This window comes from Ostrea edulis, chromosome 10 (genome assembly GCF_947568905.1).
Source record: "Ostrea edulis chromosome 10, xbOstEdul1.1, whole genome shotgun sequence".
Classification (NCBI taxonomy): Eukaryota; Metazoa; Mollusca; class Bivalvia; order Ostreida; family Ostreidae; genus Ostrea; species Ostrea edulis.
The window spans coordinates 42,314,638-42,340,751 of NC_079173.1; the positions used below are offsets into that span (position 1 = coordinate 42,314,638).

Sequence of the window (26,114 nt, forward strand, 5' to 3'; positions counted from 1 at the left end):
GGGTCTAGATAAGCTAGAGAATTCTAGGAATAGAACTGGAAACGGATACATAGCTGAAATGTAAGAAGGGGGAAAAGGCGTATTGTCATTTAAAGGGAAATTCTATACTGGGGCGGTTTTTCCTAGGGGTTGGGGGGTGGGCCCGGGTTAATTCTTCCTAGGGGGAAATTATATGCCAGGCTCATCTTTCTGAGGGGAATTTCTATCCCGGGCCCGTTTTTCCGTAGGGAAAGTCTATGTGGTGGGCAATTCTCTGTTACAACACCGGTCCTGATGTATACGGAATCCGGGATTCTGGTGCATGGTTTGGTTCTCATCATTCGCTTTGAATACATTCCATATTTAAAACATGTCCCTTTCTCTATAAATCCCTGTCATGGTTCCCTTCAGTCCTCGAAAATCAAGATTTGAAGAAATATACCGAGTCCGTTACATGAAGCGGAAATCAATTGCCAAACTTAAGAAAATGGAATTGATTAGGCATCATCATACATATAGTTACATAAAAGAATAAGATAAACATGAAATGCAGACAGTATACCTGATGTTATGGAGTGTGTACTTCAAAATGAATATGTTGTGTGAAAATAGCCTAGTAACCTACATGTATTTCTCATATGTATGCAACAGTGAAATACATGTATGTGTGAAGTCAAAATTTCGGAAATACAACAATTATTTTTAAAAAAGTATCATCTTCGATAGTCCACTAAAGAAGCAGGTTTATTTATTCAGAGTATATTCATTGGAAATACACAGTGCAATTAAAATCAATAGCCCTGATAGGGTACATGTAAGATGCGAAACGAAATCTGCCGAAACGAAACGAAATCTGCCGAAACGAAACGAAATCTTCCGAAACGAAACAGATTGTAGAACCGAACTAGATGTAATCATGATAATAAAAAATGGTATTTCAGGTCCCTGTGAAAGTTACCACCTCTTTCGGGTTGACTGGTACATTTTTAAGCGGTCTATCGATTAGCATCAAACATTGTTTGAAGAAGCTGGTGTCTGAGAAAGTTGAAAGCAGGAAGACGTTTAATCTCTTATTTTATCTCTAACTGCTGAGGTGCGAGTACTTTCAATAATGGGGAAAAATGAATAGTATACCGCATTATGTGAATGCAATTCGGTAAGATATATATACATGTATTATTAAAAATTATTATTGATATGTAGTGAATCTAAAGATAACTCTATACATTTAGGGTGTTGCTAAGATGGGCAATTGAAAACGGGACGGAAAACGGATTTTTTATGCAATAATATCAGGAGGTCAGCATTTTGTAAAATCAAAAGGCTTATGAACAAGGGAAGCAGAAATTACAAGGAGAACGGGAGAACATACTCAGGATCCACCGTTTGATATACTACATACAAATACACAATATCCACATGTATATATAATTTGTCTTCAGAGCAAAATTACTGAAACATGTATTTATGCCGAAAGGCGGATCCAACGTCGGCGACCCCACTCTCGTTTACTGTGTTTTCCCAGACCTCCGAGACTGTAGCCTCCGTTCTGAAATTAATGGATCCGAAACTAATTGCACATGGTATTTATAATTTAATCAACTTAAATCATGGGCTTTTATCGCAGCATTTGTGCTTACTCACCCCCTTTCCAACTTTGTATCAGTCAACTCGAAAGCCTACATCAAAGGGGAGGCGAATTTTAATTTTAATTATATGTGGTAACTTTCACAGGGGCCTGAGATACCATTTTTAATTATCATAATTAAAAGAGTTCGGTTATACAATCTGTTTAGTTTCGCACTTTACAGGTACCACTATTCCAAAGAGGTAATGAAATGGTAATGCTTTATAACGCGAATTCAACGACAGCGAATGATAACACCTGGCGAAATAAATAGGATAAGACGGATGTCTGTAATACATGTATGTATTTGTAACGGAATATAGCGGGCAGGGGCTACAGTTGTAAACAAATTGTGTTCCAGAGTGTAAATCATGGCCACGTGTAGTGTAAATCATGGTCACGTGTAGTGTAAAGCATGGTCACGTGTAGCGTAAATCATGGTCACGTGTAGTATAAATCATGGTCACGTGTAATGTAAATCATGGTCACGTGTTGTGTAAATCATGGTCACATGTAGTGTAAATCATGGTCACATGTAGTGTAATTCATGGTCACGTGAAGCGTAAATCATGGTCACGTGTAGCGTAAATCATGGTCACCTGCAGTGTAAATCATGGTCATGCATAGTGTAATTCATGGTCACGTGCAGTTTAAATCATGGTCACGTGTTGTGTAAATCATGGTCACGTGTAATGTAAATCATGGTCATGTGTTGTGTAAATCATGGTCACATGTAGTGTAAATCATGGTCACATGTAGTGTAATTCATGGTCACCTGCAGTGTAAATCATGGTCATGCGTAGTGTAATTCATGGTCACGTGCAGTTTAAATCATGGTCACGTGTTGTGTAAATCATGGTCATGTGTAGTGTAAATCATGGTCACGTGTAGTGTAAATCATGGTCACGTGTAGCTTAAATCATGGTCACGTGTAGTGTAAATCATGGTCACGTATAACGAAACAACAAAGTCTATATTCATGAATGATTTTTTCTCATTGTTGTGTTTGTTCGACTTCAAAAGTATGTGGTTAGAAAAAGCGTGTGGTTTAAAAAGTGTGTAGTTAAAAAAGGTGCGTGGTATTGGAAAGGTAGACCACACTGCCAAGGTAATAAGACAGCAATTGATAGAGAACAGGAAGAACCGAGAAAATATCTGATTTAACCAGCAAATATTGACAGATCTCAATAGAGAAAATATCCCACTTTATCAGTAAATATTGACAAATCTCAAAAGAGAAAAGGTCCCACTTTATCAGTAAATATTGAGAGATCTCAATAGAGAAAATATCCCACTTTATCAGTAAATATTGAGAGATTTCAATAGAGGAAATATCCCATTTTATCAGTAAAAGATGAGCAATTTATCAGTGAATGAGAGATCTGAACAGAGAAAAGGAGAAAATATCCCACTATATCAGTAAATAATGACAAATCTCAATGCAAGGTTTTATAAATATTTATTATATAATATCAATTTATCAATCAGAAATCAATATCACAAAGTTAACTTGGCAATGAACAATTTGAGAACATGTTGAAGGAACAAAACGGCAGTATTTTGGACCATCTCACGCCCCTTGGATTCTGCAAGGCGGTTCCGTGCTGATGATAGTGTTACATGTGTGTGCTGATCAGTATCAATCAACATAAAATACTAAGCCCCGCTGAAATATATTAGACCACAGCTGATCGACAGATAAATACAACGGATTCATCAATATCAGAAAATGTTGCAAAGTCCACCGTGATTCAGAAGTAGTCCAGATTAAGTACAAAATAGCTAAATTGTGATTCAGAAGTAGTCAAGATTAAGTACAAAATAACTACATCGTGATTCAGAAGTAGTCAAGATTAAGTAAAAATAACTACATCGTGATTCAGAAGTAATCCAGATTAAGGAGGTATGCTACACTAGAGAAATGTGAAATGGATGAAAAGTGGAGGATATGTACAACAATATTTTGAAATTGAACACTTTCAAAATTACTTTATTCAGTCAAAAAAAAATGCAGTTTTGATAGAAAGCAATCTGAATTTTTTTTTTATTAAAACCTCTGCTGGATTCGAACCCGCGATCAACAATTCAGCAGTCCTACCCTACTGAACTACACAGTAAGGCGATAATTCTTTAAATGAAGACAAAAATATTGCTGATATTTATATATTCAGCCATGTTTTATAAGGAAATCAGCCATTATGACGATGTAGAGTACCTCCTTAAGTACAAAATCACTATACCGTAACTCAGAAGTAGTCCAGATTAAGTACAAAATAACTACACCACAACAAAGCACACACATTGGTATTGTATACCTACACCATAAATTAGGTCACCCCTCCAAGTTCATAAAGTTACGTTTTAATCTGAATTGTGAAGTCTTACTCTGATCTCAACATATCAGAATAAATTGATAAGGATGAAAATTTAAGGATATATATATATATATATATATATATATATATATATATATATATATATACATATATATATATATACATTCTGAAATAGAAAACTTTCGAATTGACTTTATCTAACAGTAATCTGAAGAAGAAAAATTAACAAAACCCCTGTTGGACTCGAATCACTCGATCTACAGACCAGTAGTCGACACGTAAACCTCCTGAGCTACCCAGCTAGGCAATCATATACAGACATAAGTATTGCTGATATCTTTATGTAAATTTCAAAAGGAAGTCAATAACTCTGACGACGCAGTATACCTTTAAAGGCAGATGCTATAGATAATATGGTGTATCTTTTTACCTCACACACAGACTTCAACAGAAAAGTTCCAATACTGAACTGAGAAATTGTCTTGGTTTGGTTTTTATCTTTATATTTGAAAAAAAAAGGAGCAGGAAAAGAGACACAGAAAATCATGGCACTAGCATTGCGCAGGTCTACGATTTCTACACATGCTAAACAAGGACTGATAAATTTATTTCAACCACTAATCTAAGGACAGCGTATGAGGTTAATAAAAATAAAAAATATTCTCAAACTTCATACATATTCTAACAGGGATGTGTGTAATGGAAAAATGTTAATTGTAATTAGCCGTATCAAAATACATCTTTATAAAATAATTGGGTGCACTAATAAATCGCATTGCTTTTAATTACAAGTCATTGAATTTATTTTCATAAAAAAAGTAAATTTTCAATTACATTTCAAATACTTTTTAACATTCTTTAATGAAACAAAGTTTGAAAATGATGGAATGAAAATTTCTGATAATAATGGTGTTACACTGTTTTACTGTCATGGGGTGTTAACACAAGAATTAGATGTGTCTGTCTAACAACTAGGCCAAAGTGTCCATAGCTACAAGCGAGGGTCTAATTTTGTTCAGGTGTGAATCCCTCTGATCCACAGATCAAGAGCACAGGTAGAAAAAAAATACTCGAGTAAGATTTCACTTCATTCAGACATAATATTCAGAGCTAAACATTATATGAAAATCCCATGACAATAAAATGAACCTAGAAGTGTAAAACGAAAAGGCAATGCTTTGTACATGTATTTGCTCAAGGCTTTTGAAAAATGCTTCAGTAATTGAAATGCATTTACTTAATTCTTAAAAGTAATTTCAAAGTAATTGATTATATTGATTAAAATCATCAATGTAATTGTAATTGCACTTTTCAGACAGAATTATCAATGTAATTGAAAGGTCAATGCCATTGATCCCATCTCTGCGTGTTACACCAGTGTTAATTAATCTTTTTGATGGACATCTGAATCTGATGGAGGAGTGACCTTTTCTGAATCCCCGTGGCTTCATTAACTGTTCATTAAACAGTATCCATGGTTTCCGTTATTACATCACAATACAGTTATCACAAGCCTATGCTGATTTAACTTATCATAATAAACACAGTCTATAGTGGTCCATGGATTTGTAACTTTTGGTGAAACTCATGAAATTTGAAGTCCAATGCAATTTATGAAGCCACATTATATACATATGCCCACATTAATGATACATGGATCTTCTTAAAAGTACAATGCACATTATATACATATGCTCACATTAATGATACATGGATCTTCTTAAAAGTACAATGCACATTATATACATATGCCCACATTAATGATACAAAGATATTATCATCTGTACACTACACAATCAAGATAAAATGTATAATAGAAATAAATAATTCAAACAAAAACAGCAGACAATGTGGACTCATTGATAAATGTATTGGTTACGGTTTTCGTTGTAAATAATTTTTGCTGTTATCTGACGTGAATACTTCTATAGCTGTTTTTTGCGGAAACTTTCATTTGATGTTCATGTATATAACGTTTAGTGACGTCATAAAATGCAATCACGTGATCACACAACGTGGTAATCCAGTCGTACTTGTAAGTACCGAGATTCCATCAATTCACAAAGGGAAATAATCATGAGTGTAATTCAAAATACAAATTCAGAGGAATAAAAAGAGAAGGGGGGTGGGGGTGGGGGTGGGGGGTTTACAATCATCATTATTCCTCTATCTATACATGTATGGTGCTTGAATTACAATAAATCTAAGAGTGATAGTCCAAGCTTTTTTCATTTTCTATGATGATATCTAAAGTGACTAGATTACGATATTTGATAAAAATATTTTTCATTTTTTATATTAAACATTAAAAATATAACTCACTTAATGTTTGACCTTCTGAATGCAAGAATGAAAGCAATATTTTAGTCTTAAATCTGTGTTATGTAACAAAGACTCGAGTCTAAACAAACAAACAAAATATTGATTTTGTAATATAGAGCATCTTAATTTTGCATAGTCTCAAATCTTATACTTTTAGATGACATATTTTACCCTAAAAATGCTTGAAATGTGAAAGTATGATAAACTTAGATCGATATCCATTTCTTTTGAAAATTTTGTAAACAATAACATACGTAATCTGTGAAAAATAAAGTTTGGGGGAAATTGTGAATCAGTCCCTTTAATAGAATTTCAAGTCCACATGCTATAGAATGATAAAAAACCCAAACTCTTCTACTATTTCACTAATGGATGGAAATTTAGCTAGACTTATAAATACAGACAAAGATTTAAAACAAGTCAGACAAATCCCGCCAGACAATGAAATCCCACCAGACGAGGAAACCCCGCCAGATAAATAAATCCAGAACAAATACCACCAGACAATTAAATCCAGAAACGATAAATCCCGCCAGACGATTAAATTTCATCCAAACAATTAAATCCATATCACCAATCAAATCCAGAGCGACAATTAAATACAGCCTGTCAATTAAATCCAAAATGACAACAAAATATTGCCAGATAATCAAATCCAGAACGAGGATTAAATCCAGCCAGTCAATTAAATCCAAAATGACAACAAAATATTGCCAGATAATCAAATCCAGAACGAGGATTAAAAATCCAGCCAGACAATTAAATCCATAACAAGAATCAAATCCTGAACAAGATTTAAATTCAGCTAGGCGATAAAACCATGTTTGTTAAACATATGTAGCACTATTCTAACATTAGTATCGCTAGTACGACTACAACAAGAGGCCCGTGGGTCATAGGGCTCACTTGAGTCAACATGTTCTTAGCAACATTACGGGTCAGGTGAGTTAAGGTGAGTCATAAAGACCGCTATTTGATATGTATGTATGGTTAACATTTCTAGTAATAAAACATTTTTTTGTATAAAAATAGCTATCAATTAGGACGTTTTTCTATCAATTTTGTTTTCAACATATTCTTAACAATATCACACATCATAACACAAACACAGTATGGTGTGGCTACGAAATATTGTATAATATATCATACCACAGAAAATAAGGAACAATATAGATATTCATCAATGAAGAGTCGTTTGTATCGAATACAGGTCATCCATAAACAAACAAAACATCACCTACGACAATCAAACACTTCTTAAATCTCCGGTCACATCAATTACTAGGGAAACGTATTTCACCTGCACCTAAGGGTCGTTATTATCAATTCCTCATTCGTTTAATTTACAGATAATTCATCTAGGGAAGAATGAGACCATGAACTGCAGTAAGGACTTAAGACAGGCGCGATATCGAGATCTAATCAAGTTTTACAATTCTAAATAAATTCAATTTCTATGGAATTTCCTATCTTTATGCATATATATATATTATTTGTTTTCAAATCCTACAGGAGTTGTTTTTGTAGGATATTTAGTTTCTCTCAAAAGACAAATTTTAATTTTTTTTAAAAAAATTGAAAACTCATACGTACAGGAAAAATGATGAAAAAACTGTTTCCTCTCTTTAATCCTACAGGAATTGATGTTTTTGATAGAAAGTCTAATTTCTTTTCCGTCAAAATTCAACACTTTTATCTACAGACATTTTGTAAATAACCACAAGGAAATCATTGCTCGTAATATAGCTCTTCATTTTCCCACACAAGGGAGGTTTTCAAAAGCGAATTTCTCACCTGCCAGGTGAGTCATCCACAACAAAGTTAGTTTTAGAAGTTGGAAGATGATGTTCTATAAGATGTGCTATCTTGGACTTTCATGAGAAATCCTGTAATGGGCACCTGTTATGACGGGCACCTGTTACGACGGGCACCTATTACACTGTACTTCGTATACATACAAACTTTCAAAGACACGTTTTACTCCATAAATATAAATGTGACTGATATTCAACAGGAATTCAACGATCACGAGACTGAGCAGAACTATAGTGAGACAATGGAGAAAGGGTTCAATATGTGAGAGAAATTCCACGACTTCTGAGCAGAACTATAGTGAGACAATGGAGATAGGGCTAAATATGTGAGAGAAATTCCAGGACTTGTGTTGTTAATATTATCAGTATAACTTGCAATAAACCTGTATAAAGCCTGACACGTACATTTACCGGAAGTATAGAACATCACCAGTTCCTTTCCCCTATTTTCCCTTTCCAGGGAATGAAGAAGAAATGAGTGAATACAAATGTTATTTTTCCTGTTTTCACTCCACAAAGCACACCGTACGTAGATACACAAAACACACATTACGTAGATACACAAAGCACACGGTACGTATATACACAAAACACACGGTATGTGATATGGTTGTGTACATATGGTTTGTTTACATATATTGCACAAAACGGCTAAACTGTAATTTCAAAGTCCGAGAAATAACTTATTAGACTACAAGTCCATGTGAATCATTATTTACTGGAATTAATTCTAAAGACACCAAATAATGGTGGTTACGAATCTTTCCATGTATTTTGACCTTTCAGTTGAACATAATGATACTTTTGGCTAGTTGTGAAACGAGAGTCAATTAAACTCCATCTGTGGGATTGAAACTTGCTCGACTGTACATTAAACAAAAAACAAAAGTTCTCCCGCCATAATAACAACATATCCTCCCTAGGGGTCATTTCATTGAAACGTCTTAAATAATGATATATTGACCTATTAATACTACATGATAGATTACTATCGTGGTTTATTGACTTATTGATATTATATGAGAGATTACTATCGTGATTTATTGACCTATTGATATTATATGAGGAATTACTATCGTGATTTATTGACCTATTGGTATTATATGAGAGATTATTATCGTCATTTATTGACCTATTGATATTATATGAGGGATTATTACCGTGATTTATTGACCTATTGATATTATGTGATAGATTACTATCGTGATTTATTGACCTATTGATATTATATGAGGGATTACTATCGTGATTTAATAATGATATTTCTACTGATTGACAACTTGAATGGGACAAATCACAATTCCACCTGATTCAAACATAAAACATACGTGAACCTTATTAAATGGAGGATTGCTGGTGAGAATCGAATCAGTCCTGAACCCTCCCCCTGTCCTGTTTGATCATCAGAGCCGACCAACACCCCTATCCCACTTGATTATTAGAGCCGAACAACATCTCCTATCCCACCTGATTATCATAGCTCAAGACAAAATGAATATCTTGTCTACGGTTAAAGGTGATTTTCAAATGAAGATATCAGAACATAATGGTTTAAAGAAATAAAAAATAATTATGATTGATATCTAGTGTATTTTACAGATCAGTGCCATGCTGCTATAGATTGTAGCTGTTTAATGCAGTCATATGACATCTTAGTAGTTTCATCTATTTGTTTATTCATTTACTTACTCATTTTATTTCACTGAACGTTACAACCCCCCCCCCCCCCCCAATCCCAAAACAGGTGCGCCTTCAGGTAACACAGATTAAAAATTCATGACATATTTTACTGACAACAATAAATTGAACATTCACTAGATGTTATTAATACTATCAAACAAAACATAAACAAACGTGCGTAGTTTTAAAGCTACACTGGTTAGTGCAGGGAAAGCTAATGAACAATAAAGTTCTGTACCTCTGTAAATTACAAAGTTCTGTAACTCTGTAAATAACAAAGTTCTGCAACTCTGTAAATTACAAAGTTCTGTAACTCTGTAAATTACAAAGTTCTGTAACTCTGTAAATCATAAAGTTCTGTAACTCTGTAAATCAAAGTTCTAAAAATATAAAAGGATGGTGGATTTTCAAAGGCAGCCTCTCTAGAATATTCTTAAAGATTTTTAAGGAAAAAAAACACCCGAAGGACTTGTTAATACATTTCGATGAAACCATACACTTAACAGAACCATTACAATGGAAGCAGTGTTTTATCAATTCTAATTGGAATTTATGATCAAATGAACTGCATCAAATATTATAATTCAAATTGACTTTAATTAAAACAATTCCCCTGGCATAGGCCATTCTTCAATAAGCAGTTACCATGGAAGTCAAATTTGAAGCTTTGAACTAAGGAGTATTGCACATTTATAAGAAAAATAAGTAGAAACGTTGTGGCTGTTCAGCAGATTCTAAAGAATGTTCCAGACATTCCTAAATAAAATTCAAACCTTTTCACAAGGTCCGGTGGTTATAGAGAGAACAAAATGAATTTGAATGTACTTTGAATATGGTGTTTTTCATCAGTTAAACTATTGTGTGAATGTGGTGTTTTCATAGAGGAATGGTTCACAGAATAGGAAATGCATACATTACTGCTACATGTAGCTACTATATTGTCTAATACTGGTGGAAATCTGGTAACACACTGAAACAAACACACTGGCCTCAAAGTGGCAACGAATCATAACAAACGCACTGTTGTCAATGTGGCAACAGATAAAACAGACATACTAGTTAGTGGCAATGTGGCAATAAATAAAAGACATACGGGTGGCAATGTGGCAACAAATAAAAGAAAAACCGAGATTCCACACATTGAATTGATTAAATGCCACGTACTGTGCACAATTAAGAGTTTCAATAATCATCAACAGTAATGAAAATCAAAATAGATATCACGAATTTTCTAAAAAAAATATTCAAACTTAATCTATTACAGTATTGTCATATTGAAATAAAACCCCAAGCGATTATCTAAGCTAATCCAGACCTTAGATAATTATCCAGACTTAACCTTAGATGTTATCTAGATAATCTTTCAAACTAACTTCAGATGTTATCTATCAATAATCATCCAAACTAACCCTTGATATTATCGAAATAATCATCTATACTTTATCATAGACATCATCTGATGGTGATCAAATCTTAACCTCAGCCATTATCTAGATGGTGATCAAATCTTAACCTAAGGCATTATCTAGATAATGTTCTATACTTTATCACTGACATTATCTAGATGGTGATCAAATCTTAACCTCAGGCATTATCTAGATAATGCTCGAACGTCCATTTCTGCGATTCCTTGCTGTTACATTTCTCCGTGAAGACCAGTCCATTATTCTTTCCATCCTTTTTATCCAGACATAAAACATCTCCGCTGGAGGTCGTACCAGTGATTACCATCTTTTCCTACACAAAATAAAAAGAACAAGAGACCTTATATAACATGATCAACATATGAAGAAGCAGTGGAAATATATGTTGTGTATTCATCATTGAATGCAGCTTTTTGTTTACGTGAGAATTTCAAACCGAACTACAAACAGATGTAGAGTTGGATTCATTCCTGGTACTGTGTTACTGACAACACAGTCAAACTCCTGAAGATCATTCCTCGTACTGTGTTACCAACAACACAGTCAAACGTCTGAAGATTATGTGACACATTCTATCTAACAATGTATGCACAGAATTCTTATGTAAATCTAGACTAAGACTTAGCACAGTGGACCTATGAAGAACTAGGTTGGTGTTAAGTCGTGCCTTGTAAGTCTGATATTGAGTGTCAACTACAGGTGTAAACTTTAAATGCCTCACAGAAGATTACGCTTCCAAATACTTGGATGTCAAGAATCATGTTAGGAAACACAAATACAAGTTTTGTATTCAGAGACCTTTTGACTTTTCCTACTTTTATCTTTTAATGATGCACTGTCAACAGGGGATGTTTACTCCTCCTAGGCACCTGATCTTACCTCTGGTATATTCAGGAGTCTGTGTTTGCTCTTCTCTTAATTTTGTATTCTTTTAAAAGACTTACGAGATTGATCATTGTTATCTTCACTTTTTCATTGTTTTACACTAATACCTAAATACATATACAACTATTTTGAAGCAGTTCTGAAAATGCACCCTCTCCATCATGATGACTTAAGGTATAGGGTCAGGATTCATCAAATGTTGTACTTGACCTGTGATTGTTGACTCTTTCTACCAATACTGAACATTACATTTTCACACATACAATATAACTTATCAATTTCTATGTGAAAGGTGAAGATAACGAACAGTGATCAATCCCACACCTCCTATAAAATATCTAAAAATAGATAGTTGGGCAAACACAGACCACTAGACACACCAGAGGTAGGATCAGGTGCCTAGGAGGAGTAAGTATCCCCTGTCGACAGCCCTATATCCTGATAAGGTAAACAGAGTTATCCATCGTCAAAATCAGTGTCTGACTAACTACTTACATCAAAACTTCTGATGGTGTCTGACTTTTACCATTTCTGATTGTTTCTATGGATACAAGAAGCATAATCTTCACATGTACCTTATGTTTCCATTTCTGATTGTCTCGGATTTAGTTTTTTATGGAACCTTTGACTTTATCAAGTTTCCATTCACTGCTGGCTTCCCTGATGTTGGTTTTAATTTTACTGGATTGTTAACCTTTGACATTTACACACAGTGTTTACAAATTACCTTATCATGTTTCCATTTCTGATTGGCTGACCCTGTACAGGGTTCTAATGGCACATGGCCTCCCTCTGAAAGAGCAGTTAGACACGCCTCCTCTCGTCGAAGTTCATCATTTATACTCAGAGAAAACACCTGACAAGAGAAAATGTTCCATTGATATTCATCTCATTGCATGTAAAAGATACAGCATCCCAGGATTATAAAGACGATTAATCTGTCTCAGACCACCTTTTAATAACATGGTTATACAATTTCTTTCTAAATACACATGTCGATATATAAAACATTTTTGTAACTTGCACTTATATTTTTGCCAAAACATGTCTTGGAGGATTCTTTAATCTACTGTTTACTTCAAAATATCATACATCAACCAATCAAAATTGTGCCTTTGAAATTAGATTAACGCTACCAATCAGACACTCTCTCTGAAATAACTCCACCAATCAGACACTTCCTCTCAAACAACTCCACCAGTCAGACACTCTCTCTCTCTCAAAATAAATCCACCAATTAGACACTTCCCCTCGATTATCTCCACCAATCAGACACTCCCTCTGAAATAACTCCACCAATCAGACAGACAGCCCCTCTCAAATGAATCCTCCAGTCAGACACTCTCTTTCAAATAACTACCAACCAGACACTTCCTCTCAATTAACTCCACCAATCAGCCACCCCCTCTTAAATAACTCCACCAATCACAAAACATACCTCATTAGCACTTCCTCCATTCTGACAGCTGTATAATCCCATGTCAAACACAATTTTCTCGTCCTTCTGTAATGTGTCCAGGCAGAGATTGCTGGCTGGGTTACGGACCTGTTCATCAGAAGGAAAGGTTTGATACAATAAGCCTATCTTAACTTCTAAACATCAGTGGGAAAGGTTTGATACAATAAGCCTATTTTAACTTCTAAATATCAGAGGGAAGTGCTTGATACAATAAGCCTATCTTAACTTCTAAACATCAGAGGGAAAGGTTTAATACAATAAGCCTATCTTACTTCTAAACATTAGAGGGAAGGGCTTGATACAATAAGCCCATCTTACTTCTAAACATTAGAGGGAAGGGCTTGATACAATGAGCCGATTTTAACTTCCCAACATGCAAGATTCTAGATTCTGAAATAAATAACAATTTGCTCTCCAAAAGAGACACTAGAATTTTGTCTCAATTAAGTCACAAAATTCTAACATTAACTTCCCATTCCCTGTACTACATTAAACCAATTTAGTGACATTTTAATTTGTATTTGCATTTCATGAGAGACAGAAACAGACTGATACAATATCAAATTGGAAAAAAAAACTAAAACAACTACAAGCAGCTGTGATTTTTTAAAAGTCCAAGCCAAGGATTAATTCTCTATTTTTCAATCCCTATCCATACCATCAATTTGCCAAGTCTTACATTTGCATAGGTGCTAGACTTGTAAGTTTTTGTTTAGATTAGCATCTGATCAGGATATAGGGCTAACGGCGGGTGTGACCGGTCGACAGGGGATGCTTACTCCACCTAGGCACCTGATCCCACCTCTGGTGTGTCCAGGGGTTCGTGTTTGCCCAACTATCTATTTTGTATTGTTTGTAGGAGTTATGAGATTGATCACTGTTCGTTATCTTCACCTTTCATCTGTAACAAAAGGGCCAGAAGTTTAACGACTTTGGGGGTTCCCCTCCTCAATATCACTATGTACTCTGGTTTGTTCGATGTTCAAAAGAAGATTTTTCAAAATGCACATTATGAATTATAAAACCCTACATCAGAACCTCACCCTACATTAGAACCCCATTCTACACCAGAACCCCTGACTCATGTATTATATAAATCATGATTCCCACTCTACACCAGAAGCCCACCCTATACCAGAACCCTACCCTACACCAGAACCCAACTCTACACCATAATCCCTGATTCAGGTGTCAAGAATTACACAATTTTAATATTGATCGATTGATTGTATCTTATTTAACGTCTCACTCGAGAATTTTTTCACTCATATGGAGACGTCACCAAGACCGGTGAAGGGCCAGTTTTGATAAAGGTATCCAAAACCATTATTACTATACTCACAGTTTGTTAGCTTCACATCTCAGAGTAAAGCATGAAGGCAAAATTATTACTATACCCACAGTTTGTTAGCTTCACATCTCAGAGTAAAGCATGAAAGCACAATGAGTTGGTATACAGGATGGGCTTAATAAATATCATCAAACAGATTCAACAGAACTCGCTATTTTACCATTCCCCACAGAATCAACAGAACTCGCTATCTTACCATTCCCCACAGAATCAACAGAACTCGCTATCTTACCATTCCCCACAGAATCAACATAATTCGCTGTCTTACCATTCCCCACAGATTCAACAGAACTCGCTGTCTTACCATTCCCCACAGAATCAACACAACTCGCTGTCTTACCATTCCCCACAGATTCAACACAACTCGCTGTCTTACCATTCCCCACAGAATCAACACAACTCGCTGTCTTACCATTCCCCACAGAATCAACAGAACTCGCTGTCTTACCATTCCCCACAGATTCAACAGAACTCGCTATCTTACCATTCCCCACAGAATCAACATAATTCGCTGTCTTACCATTCCCCACAGATTCAACAGAACTCGCTATCTTACCATTCCCTACAGAATCAACAGAACTCGCTATCTTACCATTCCCCAAAGATTCCAAAGAACTCTCTGTCTTACCATTCCCCACAGATTCAACAGAACTCGCTGTCTTACCATTCCCCACAAAATCAATACAACTCGCTGTCTTACCATTCCCCACAGAATCAACATAATTCGCTGTCTTACCATTCCCCACATATTCAACAGAACTCGCTATCTTACCATTCCCCACAGAATCAAGAGAATTCGCTATCTTACCATTCCCCAAAGATTCAACAGAACTCGCTGTTTTACCATTCCCCACAGATTCAACACAACTCGCTGTCTTACCATTCCCCACAAAATCAACACAACTTGCTGTCTTACCATTCCCCACAGAATCAACAGAACTCGCTATCTTACCATTCCCCACAGAATCAACACAACTCGGTATCTTACCATTCCCCACAGAATCAACACAACTCGCTGTCTTACCATTCCCCACAGAATCAACATAATTCGCTGTCTTACCATTCCCCACAGAATCAACACAACTCGCTATCTTACCATTCCCCACAGATTCAACAGAACTTGCTGTCTTACCATTCCCCACAGATTCAACTGAACTCGCTGTCTTACCATTCCCCACAAAATCAACACAACTCGCTGTCTTACCATTCCCCACAGAATCAACAGAACTCACTATCTTACCATTCCCCACAGAATCAACACAACTCGCTATCTTACCATTCCCCACAGAATCAACATAATTCGCTGTCTTACCATTCCCCACAGGATCAACACAACTCGCTGTCTTACTATTCCCCACAGAATCAACACAACTTGTTGTCTTAACATTCCCCACAGAATCAACAGAACTCGCTATCTTACCATTCTCCACAGATTCAACAGAACTCGCTGTCTTACCATTCCCCACAGATTCAACAGAACTCGCTGTCTTACCATTCCCCACAGAATCAACAGAACTCGCTGTCTTACCATTCCCCACAGAATCAACACAACTCGCTATCTTACCATTCCCCACAGATTCAACAGAACTCGCTGTCTTACCATTCCCCACAGATTCAACAGAACTCGCTGTCTTACCATTCCCCACAGAATCAACACAACTCGCTGTCTTACCATTCCCCACAGAATCAACAGAACTCGCTGTCTTACCATTCCCCACAGATTCAACAGAACTCGCTATCTTACCATTCCCCACAGAATCAACAGAACTCGCTATTTTACCATTCCCCAAAGATTCAACAGAACTCGCTGTCTTACCATTCCCCACAGATGCAACAGAACTCGATGTCTTACCATTCCCCACAAAATCAACACAACTCGCTGTCTTACCATTCTCCACAGAATCAACAGAACTCGTTATCTTACCATTCCCCACAGAATCAACACAACTCGCTATCTTACCATTCCCCACAGAATCAACACAACTCGCTGTCTTACCATTCCCCACAGAATCAACATAATTCGCTGTCTTACCATGCCCCACAGATTTAACAGAACTCGCTGTCTTACCATTCCCCACAGAATCAACACAACTCGCTGTCTTACCATTCCCCACAGAATCAACACAACTCGCTGTCTTACCATTCCCCACAGATTCAACAGAACTCGCTATCTTACCATTCCCCACAGAATCAACAGAACTTGCTCTCTTACCATTCCCCAAAGATTCAACAGAACTCGCTGTCTTACCATTCCCCACAGATTCAATAGAACTCGTTGTCTTACCATTCCCCACAAAATCAACACAACTCGCTGTCTTACCATTCCCCACAGAATCAACACAACTCGCTGTCTTACCATTCCCCACAAAATCAACACAACTCGCTGTCTTACCATTCCCCACAGAATCAACAGAACTCGCTATCTTACCATTCCCCACAGAATCAACACAACTTGCTGTCTTACCATTCCCCACAGAATCAACATAATTCGCTGTCTTACCATTCCCCCCAGATTCAACAGAACTCGCTATCTTACCATTCCCCACAGAATCAACACAACTCGCTGTCTTACCATTCCCCACAGAATCAACACAACTCGCTGTCTTACCATTCCCCACAGAATCAGCATAACTCGCTATCTTACCATTCCCCACAGAATCAACATAACTCGCTATCTTACCATTTCCCACAGAATCAACAGAACTCGCTGTCTTACCATTCCCCAGAGAATCAACAGAACTCGCTGTCTTACCATTCCCCACAGAATCAACATAACTCGCTGTCTTACCATTCCCCACAGAATCAACATAACTCGCTATCTTACCATTACATAACTTGCTATCTTACCATTCCCCTGGGAAATCAACATAACTCGCTGTCTTACCATTCCCCATGCGTGCACATTCTCGTCGGGTATGAATTTCTCTGGGTAAATGTTGTCCAAAAACCACTTAAAGCTTTTACAGTTCAGCCTCTTCCTTAGTGCTACACGTTCTGATATATCTCCATAGTCGTGGCCCTAAAACCAGCAATGACAGAGTTAAGTCCCTTTCTGAGAATGCCCATACAAAGTTCAGTCTCTGTTTTCTGCTCAAGTTATCAAGTTAGAAATAATTTATTTAATTACTTTAAATTTAAACTTGAATATACGTGTACAGTAGTATGAACTGTGAGATATTGTAAATATCTGGTCAATAAAATTTGATATTATAAATCAACTGTACTTGTAAGCACATTAGCCAAATACTAAACTAATAGTATTTTTATATAAGAACCATATGATATTTTGTCCAATTATTACATCATACCAGTAAATCCTTTCTGTGCGTGTAAAACAGTCGTTTGTATTCGTCCATCCAAACTTCAGCAAGTCTCATAGAATTAATACCGTGTGTATCTTTATTTCCTACAACACAGGACAAGATGAAAGTATATTTATTTCCTACAACAACACGGGACAAAATGAAAGTATATCTATTTCCTACAACACGGGACAAAATGAAACTATCTTTATTTCCTACAACAACACAGGACAAAATGAAAGTGTTTTTATTTCCAATCTGACAACAACACAGGACAAGATGAAAATATCTTTATATCCTACAACACAGGACAAAATGAAAGTGTCTTTATTTCCTACAACACAGGACAAAATGAAATTATCTTTATTTCCTACAACACAGGACAAAATGAAAGCATCTATTTCCAACAATGACACAGGACAAAATGAAAGTGTCTTTATTTCCTACAACAACACAGGACAAAATGAAAGTATCTTTATTTCCTACAACGACACAGGACAAAATGAAAGTATCTTTATTTCCGACAACAACACGGGGCAAAATGAAAGTATCTTTATTTCATACAACACAGGACAAAATGAAAGTGTAATTTATTTCCTACAAGAACACAGGACAAAATGAAAGTATCTTTATTTCATACAACAACACAGGACAAAATAAAAGTATCTTTATTTCCTACAACACAGGACAAAATGAAAGTGTCTTTATTTCCAACAACAACACAGGACAAAATTTAATGAAAGTGTCTTTATTTCTGACAACAAAACGGGACAAAATAAAAGTATCTTTATTTCCTACAACACAGGACAAAATGAAAGTACCATTGCCCTAAAATGGTAAGTTGGAACTACTTTTTTTTGCTTATCTTCTTAAAGTTTTCTTTCATTAATTAATTTACATAACATAATGTTAAGTTATAGGCCAAGCCTCTATGAAATAGAAAATAAGTGTAACTAGTTATTTAAATGTGTAGGATGAGATACTTCTGTTAGAGAAGTTTGTTTTTCCTCAACATAAAAAAAAAAACCACTGTCATAGTGTGGTAAAAATTCAATACTGTGTATGCATGATATTTGAATAATAGCCTAAAACAAAGATATCACATTGAATTTGGGGGAAAAAAAACCTGGGGAATTCCAATTTTGGCTCTTCAATAATTTTCATTGAGGGCAAAATTGCTTGATCTGCTCTAAATATAAAATGTGTCATATTTATGTCTGTGGATCATGATTTGTTATACCGTCTCGATTTATATTGATGACAATGTTGCATGCAAGGGTAAGTTTTGATGTAATGCTACTTTAAATTTTACAAAATCAAAAAATGAAAATTATTGCATTTTCTGGTACATGTATTTGGAAACTTAATTGTTTTGTGTGATATCAATTAAGGAGAAAACAGTTTCCCATATTTTCTGTCAAACCACAACTTCCAAGTCAATCTTAAAGCGCAAAGTAAATATCACATGCTTCATATTCGTGTTTCATACTGATTGTAAGGCTGTTCTTGGCACACTGATTTTGACTACATAGTACTTTGTTTAGCTGATCAAGACATAGCGTTCACGGTAGGTGTGACCAGTCGAAAGGGGGTGTTTATTCCTTCTGGGCACATGACCACACCTCTGGTATGTCCAGGGGTCCGTGTTAGCCCAACTCTTTATTTTGTATTCCTTGTAGGAGTAATGAATCGACCACAGTGCATTATCTTCACATTTCATGAATATACACTTATTTTCTGCAGAATATACACTTATTTTCTGCAGAATATACACTTATTTTATGCGATGGAGATTCATTGCAAACTCCATCTTCAATAATAACATTTTCCCATTTGATATACATGCATATATTACATGTTCTGGTAATACATAGAACGTATATGGCTACATGTCTTCACAGCCTGAGGCTATTACATGTTCTGTTAATACATAGAACGTATATGGCTACATGTCTTCACAGCCTGAGGCTATTACATGTTCTGTTAATACATAGAACGTATATGGCTACATGTCTTCACAGCCTGAGGCTATTACATGTTCTGTTAATACATAGAACGTATATGGCTACATGTCTTCACAGCCTGAGGCTATTACATGTTCTGTTAATACATAGAACGTATATGGCTACATGTCTTCACAGCCTGAGGCTATTACATGTTCTGTTAATACATAGAATGTATATGGCTACATGTCTTCACAGCCTGAGGCTTTGTTGGTATTTATCAAGTGAATCCTTGCCGATCCTTTAGATAAAATGAGCCATTTAAAAGTTAAAATGGTGTTTGTGCAAAGTCAGGATGCTTTGAATTACAAAATGAACATTTGACTAGTTTGTTACTTTGTATAAACAAAACACTTTAGCCTTGCATGTTTACATAACACAGAACACAGAGTTACGTGTTTACATAACACAGAGTTACATGTTTACATAACACACAGTTACGTGTTTACATAACACACAGTTACATGTTTACATAACACAGTTACATGTTTACATAACACAGAGTTACATGTTTACATAACACAGAGTTACATGTTTACATAACACACAGTTACATGTTTACATAACACAGTTACATGTTTACATAACACAGAGTTACATGTTTACATAACACAGAGTTACGTGTTTACATAACACAGAGTTACGTGTTTACATAACACACAGTTACATGTTTACATAACACAGAGTTACATGTTTACATAACACACAGTTACGTGTTTACATAACACAGAGTTACATGTTTACATAACACAGAGTTACGTGTTTACTTAACACAGAGTTACATGTTTACATAACACAGAGTTACATGTTTACATAACACAGTTACATGTTTACATAACACAGAGTTACGTGTTTACATAACACAGTTACATGTTTACATAACACAGAGTTACATGTTTACATAACACAGAGTTACATGTTTACATAACACAGAGTTACATGTTTACATAACACAGTTACATGTTTACATAACACAGTTACATGTTTACATAACACAGAGTTACGTGTTTACATAACACAGTTACATGTTTACATAACACAGAGTTACGTGTTTACATAACACAGAGTTACATGTTTACTTAACACAGAGTTACATGTTTACATAACACAGAGTTACATGTTTACATAACACAGAGTTACATGTTTACATAACACAGTTACATGTTTACATAACGCAGAGTTACGTGTTTACATAACACAGAGTTACATGTTTACATAACACACAGTTACGTGTTTACATAACACAGAGTTACGTGTTTACATAACACAGAGTTACATGTTTACATAACACAGAGTTACATGTTTACATAACACACAGTTAAGGCTAAACTATTGCTCTTACTCTTACATTAAGAATTAGCTTCAAATTGTAGTTGTTAACTTTAAATGAATTAATATACCTAGTATTCTTAATGTTTAACATAAAAAAAAAATGAAAAGAAAAAGAACTCGTGAACCAGTCACTTTCAGCATGCTGGGAGTGAGCCTGTTTTGTAAAAAGGGGTCAATTTATATATATGTATAAACATATCTCATGTTACATTGACCACTTGGATAAGAAATACTATACATTAACTGTATATGCTTATGCTCATAAAAAAAAATTAAATATCTTAACACACTCCGATCCTCTGTAAGGTTTGGTAACTCTTGTTTCATATTTATGTCAGAGGATATCATTGGCAGGACTCACCTAGAGCTGACACATCACAGAATGTGTTTTGACATCTCTATATCAACCACAAACAGGTGGCAAATTCACAGAATGTGTTCTGATAGTATCGTACGACTTATTTACAGAGACTTTTTCAGTTCAAGGGCAACATTCAAACTGAATTTATCCATCACCTCGATTTACAATGTATGTTCCCAAAGCCCAAAGATTGTAAAATAGTGATAACAGTACAAAGTCTTGACATACAGTTGTAAAATAGTGATAACAGTACAAAGTCTCGACATACAGTTGTAAAATAGCTGATAACAGTACAAAATCTTGACATACAGTTGTAAAATAGTGATAACAGTACAAAGTCTCGACATACAGTTGTAAAATAGTGATAACAGTACAAAGTCTCGACATACAGTTGTAAAATAGTGATAACAGTACAAAGTCTCGACATACAGTTGTAAAATAGCCGATAACAGTACAAAGTCTCGATATACAGTTGTAAAATAGCCGATAACAGTACAAAATCTCGACATACAGTTGTAAAATAGTGATAACAGTACAAAGTCTCGACATACAGTTGTAAAATAGCCAATAACAGTACAAAGTCTCGATATACAGTTGTAAAATAGCCGATAACAGTACAAAATCTCGACATACAGTTGTAAAATAGTGATAACAGTACAAAGTCTCGACATACAGTTGTAAAATAGCCAATAACAGTACAAAGTCTCGATATACAGTTGTAAAATAGCCGATAACAGTACAAAATCTCGACATACAGTTGTAAAATAGTGATAACAATACAAAGATTCGATATACAGTTGTAAAATAGCGATAACAGTACAAAATCTCGACATACAGTTGTAAAATAGTGATAACAGTACAAAGTCTCGATATACAGTTGTAAAATAGTGATAACAATACAAAGATTCGATATACAGTTGTAAAATAGCGATAACAGTACAAAGTCTCGACATACAGTTGTAAAATAATGATAACAGTACAAAGTCTTGACATACAGTTGTAAAATAGCGATAATAGTACAAAGTCTCGACATACAGTTGTAAAATAGCCGATAACAGTACAAAGTCTCGATATACAGTTGTAAAATAGCCGATAACAGTACAAAATCTCGACATACAGTTGTAAAATAGTGATAACAGTACAAAGTCTCGACATACAGTTGTAAAATAGCCAATAACAGTACAAAGTCTCGATATACAGTTGTAAAATAGCCGATAACAGTACAAAATCTCGACATACAGTTGTAAAATAGTGATAACAGTACAAAGTCTCGACATACAGTTGTAAAATAGCCAATAACAGTACAAAGTCTCGATATACAGTTGTAAAATAGCCGATAACAGTACAAAATCTCGACATACAGTTGTAAAATAGTGATAACAATACAAAGATTCGATATACAGTTGTAAAATAGCGATAACAGTACAAAATCTCGACATACAGTTGTAAAATAGTGATAACAGTACAAAGTCTCGATATACAGTTGTAAAATAGTGATAACAATACAAAGATTCGATATACAGTTGTAAAATACCGATAACAGTACAAAGTCTCGACATACAGTTGTAAAATAATGATAACAGTACAAAGTCTTGACATACAGTTGTAAAATAGCGATAATAGTACAAAGTCTCGACATACAGTTGTAAAATAGCGATAACAGCACAAAGTCTCGACATAAAGTCGAACTTGTCCAGCATTTTTTTCTTGCCACTGGTACCCATTCAATTGGAAAAAATAGCACCAAAATCGAACAAATTGGGAATTTTCTACCAATGTATCCGTAAATGATTTCAACTTAAAAAAAAAGAACACATCTCGTTCTAGAATCGTAGTAGCTCTACAACACGCCCACTGCCATGATCTGTACTTTCGATTTAATACTGGAAGTGAACATTTTAGTTAACTCGTACAACTTTTCAGGCTAAGTAAATACGATGTCAGAGGTCTATTTTTCGACAAGTGAATTGAGAATTTTCAGTCTCAAAATTGGGAAAAATCAACGTTTTTTGGCATTGGGAATGGTATTGTTTATTGGTACCAGTTATATAAGGTAAAAAAACAAACAAAAAAAACGTGGTTGTCATAGCGGTCATCCTTATTCACCAGTATTCTGTCCCATGTGGTCATTTCATCTCCTCCCGATGAGAATTTCTGTATATATTATTAACTCTGTATAGTGATTACATGCAACACGGCCTACGGTAAAACACGTCATACCAAACCGCCATTCTGATTTGTCACATGACTCACACGTCATACCAAACCGCCATTCTGACTTGTCACATGACTCACACGTCATACCAAACCGCCATTCTAACTTGTCACATGACTCACATGTGGGGTTCTTATTCAGCAATTTCTGAATATGTGTATACATATATAATTATTAAGTCTTACCTGGGAAAGTGTAGGGATGACTTGCTCTAAAAATATGGCCAACACGAGAACAGGGGATGAATTCAAGCTTCCCTCCACACATCCACGTCTGTAACAGACATTTATTATGAGACTGTTACATTTATCAAGAGTTTGTTAATTTCATCGTCGCTAGCCACAGTTATTGAGTCCGGTTGTAACTACATGTATATACTCTACCTCAAACCGTGACTGCATGATCAGCGAAACCCTCGATTTTCATGAATATTTGTGAAATGACACGATAATTTTTTTGACCAATCACAGTCACAATAACAGAATTCCAATATTCTAATTCATGCGTGCACAACTAAAATGTGTAGTATTTGTTTACAAGTAATAACGGACGAAAAAGGCTGCAGATCCCTGTTTATAGAAGCAAGTAAAGTTTAAGTATTTATCAAATGAAATTCGCAATAACAGCAGTGGTTATATTTGGAAATTTTGTATTAATAAACTTAATCATAATTATTCTCAAACTTGATAAGGAAATTCGGGGTAAAGTGGCTGCAGTGTTGAAATCTGGAAGACTACAGCTGACCGGGCAATTATCTAAAGAGAGCGGCGTGCTTACGCATATCATATGGTAAATCTATTACAATGGTAAGATCAACAAAGAAGAGTTCACTAGTTACAGCTGCTAAAATTCTGCTAAAAGCACGCAATGATCTCCAAATGATTTTCTTTCCACCCAAAAAAACATGGAAGCTCACCGATTGGTCGACTAATGAACATAAATATTTATGAAGTGGAGGATTTTTTTTATCATACAGCCATGGCATTTGACGTAGTAAACAGAGAGAATAGGCATGGCTTGAGACGATGGTTACATTTATCAAGAGTTTGTTATATTCATCAAGAGTTTGTTACATTTATCAATGTAACATTAATCATTGTTACATTCATCAAGAATGTGTTACATTTATCAGGAGTTATCAATGTTTACATTCGAAATGTTTTATTTATCAACAGTTTGTTACATTGAATTATATCAGGAGTCTGTTTTATACTTATGAAGGGTTTGTTACATTTATCAGGACTTTGTGGAATTTTATTATGATATACTCTAACCCTGAACGAGATTTCCAGATTCTCGCCACCCCACACATCCATTCCTGGGTCGTACGCTCCAATCTCAAAGAAGAACTTCCTGTCTGCTGCAAACAACCCCCCGGCCATGGTGGGTGACCTAAAGGAGTTAAAAAAAAAAAAAAATATGTTTAGTGAATATTAAAAAATTTCCATTCCCGATTTTTTTTGCCCCATTTCAGCTTCATTCTCCATATGAGAATCTAATTCAAAATGAGGCAAAAATTTCATTAATACTCATCTAAGTGCATTAGCCAATCAAAATCCAGATAACAATATAGATGCATTAGAATTAAGAGTAATGCACGTACATTTATATAACTGATCTGTATTACATGTAGAAGAGTTCAAAACATGACAACCGTCCCGTGAATTCAAGGAGAGATGTTTGACTCTGGATAACTCCCCTCCATTAAACATTAAATTTCTAACATTAAAGTCTCTCTGCACATGCTCCATGACCTTACTAACCCTACAGGGTCAGTGTACTTCCTGTGAGTTTTATCTCTGTCAGGAACATCCCTCCAAGTGAAATGCATGCTCCAGGAAAATCCTCCAACCTGGTAACCCCCATTTTTGGAATATTCCAGTGTTCCAGAATCTATGGCATCCACAATGGGACAAAGTACACTGTTCGGTGACTCTTGGATTCTTGACAACATCGGCTCGAGCCTGAAGAGTTCACCAAAGGGGGATCAATCTTAGTGTACTACATTTTGGGGTCAAGCCACT

General features: G+C 35.4%; 1 protein-coding gene across 3 annotated transcripts in view; it reads right to left on the reverse strand.

Moving 5' to 3' along the window:
- Window positions 1–3,048: 3,048 nt before the first annotated feature.
- LOC125666127 (probable N-acetylgalactosaminyltransferase 9) overlaps window positions 3,049–26,114 on the reverse strand; it is a 54,205-nt gene continuing 31,139 nt past the window's right edge. For 2 of the 3 annotated variants that reach the window (XM_048899235.2, XM_048899236.2), the window contains 8 exons: window positions 25,854–26,054; window positions 25,365–25,482; window positions 24,276–24,363; window positions 18,186–18,283; window positions 17,762–17,896; window positions 13,506–13,613; window positions 12,795–12,923; window positions 3,049–11,495 (listed from right to left, as the gene is read on the reverse strand). In XM_048899235.2, coding sequence (XP_048755192.2) covers window positions 11,343–11,495; window positions 12,795–12,923; window positions 13,506–13,613; window positions 17,762–17,896; window positions 18,186–18,283; window positions 24,276–24,363; window positions 25,365–25,482; window positions 25,854–26,054 — 1,030 coding nt within the window. In that variant the 3' untranslated portion in view covers window positions 3,049–11,342. The remainder of the gene's footprint in view (window positions 11,496–12,794; window positions 12,924–13,505; window positions 13,614–17,761; window positions 17,897–18,185; window positions 18,284–24,275; window positions 24,364–25,364; window positions 25,483–25,853; window positions 26,055–26,114) is intronic. The other variant, XM_048899234.2, reaches the window with a different exon arrangement.